Raw genomic sequence first — 1,262 nt, 5'->3', positions numbered from 1 at the left:
ACAGAAGGCTTGAAACCAATTATTGGTGTTTCTCTACCTTGCTGCCAGGAGAGTTCAGGGATTTTCCAGGTGATTTCATTCAAAGATATTTGGTATGTTTCATCTAATGAATGTCTTTCTGAGTCCCAATTTGGTGCAATGGGCACAAAAAAGGTGTGTTCTTTAATTTTGCTCTGATAGAGTGGAATTTCATTACTTAACTCATCTACTACTGGATCAAAACCCAGACTGACTTGGCTAGGAGAAAGGGGTTGATTTACAGAGTGAAAGTCTTCATGCTGATAATGCTCTTCCTGTGATTCATTGGGATTTGGATCCCTTTGCCAACAATGTGCCATTCTTTATATAACTGAGAGGATTGACTCTGCTCCAAATATTTCCTTGATGCTACTATAAAAGAAGAAAGGAATTTGCCTAAAAAAGAAAAAAAAAAAGGAAACAAAAAATTCTTTGATTAATTAGAAATAAAAGAGCTTGCAAGAAAGAAATATGATGAATACATATAAACAACTGTTTTGAAGTTTCTTCTTAGCAAGTGAAATAATTCTTTGAGTATTATAAAACTCTGTCAAGGCTCACATCATTAAGAGGCCAAGGAGGAGTGTTGACTTTGGATAGGTTCCTGGAACTCCTGTGATAGAAAATAAGACCATTTCAATTACTACAGGAGATTTATGAATCTACCCAAAGTCAATATACCCCCTTAGACTCTTTTTTTCTGAATATATAACAACAGTATCTCCCTCCATATTCAATCATCTATAATCATTTGAATATGTTCTAATCTTTTTTTTTTATTAGCTAAAGTCTTGTTTTGATTATCAATTATTCCATCCATGGAAATAGCCTTAACATCTTAAAATGGTTGGCTATATCCTTTCCTCTCCTCCCAAAAATTTATTAAACAATGGCAAGCTTCTTTCAGCACACACTCCCCCACTTCTTTATGTCACTTTCATTCACTTCACCAATGAGCTTCAAGTCAGTAAATTCTACCGGCATTTTCCATTCTCTATTTGAATTTCTCTCTCTACAGCATTTGATTCCTTGATCATGTTTTTTTCCTTCTTTCTTTTAAAGTTGTCTTCTTTCTTTAGATCTCCATGACACTGTACTGAATCCTTTGGTTGCTCTTTATCAAAGGCTCCTTTGACTATTACTGCTTTTCAACCTGATCCCTAAATGTTGGAATGTTGGAGATTATCAGAGTTTCTTTTTTGTTTTTTCCTCAATTATTCTCTCTTTATAAGTTATTTCATACC

The 1,262-nt window shown here is 34.1% G+C and overlaps 1 protein-coding gene across 1 annotated transcript in view; it reads right to left on the bottom strand.

The window, feature by feature from the left end:
- Positions 1–556, bottom strand: part of PIK3C2G (phosphatidylinositol-4-phosphate 3-kinase catalytic subunit type 2 gamma) — a 417,122-nt gene extending 416,566 nt beyond the window's left edge. Inside the window, exon 1 of the mRNA XM_012559647.2 lies at positions 3–556. Coding sequence (XP_012415101.1) covers positions 3–338 — 336 coding nt within the window. The 5' untranslated portion in view covers positions 339–556. The remainder of the gene's footprint in view (positions 1–2) is intronic.
- Between the last annotated feature and the right edge of the window lie 706 nt (positions 557–1,262).

Source organism: Trichechus manatus, unplaced genomic scaffold (genome assembly GCF_000243295.1).
Source record: "Trichechus manatus latirostris isolate Lorelei unplaced genomic scaffold, TriManLat1.0 scaffold00289, whole genome shotgun sequence".
Taxonomy (NCBI): domain Eukaryota; kingdom Metazoa; phylum Chordata; class Mammalia; order Sirenia; family Trichechidae; genus Trichechus; species Trichechus manatus.
This window is presented reverse-complemented; position numbering and strand designations above follow the sequence as displayed.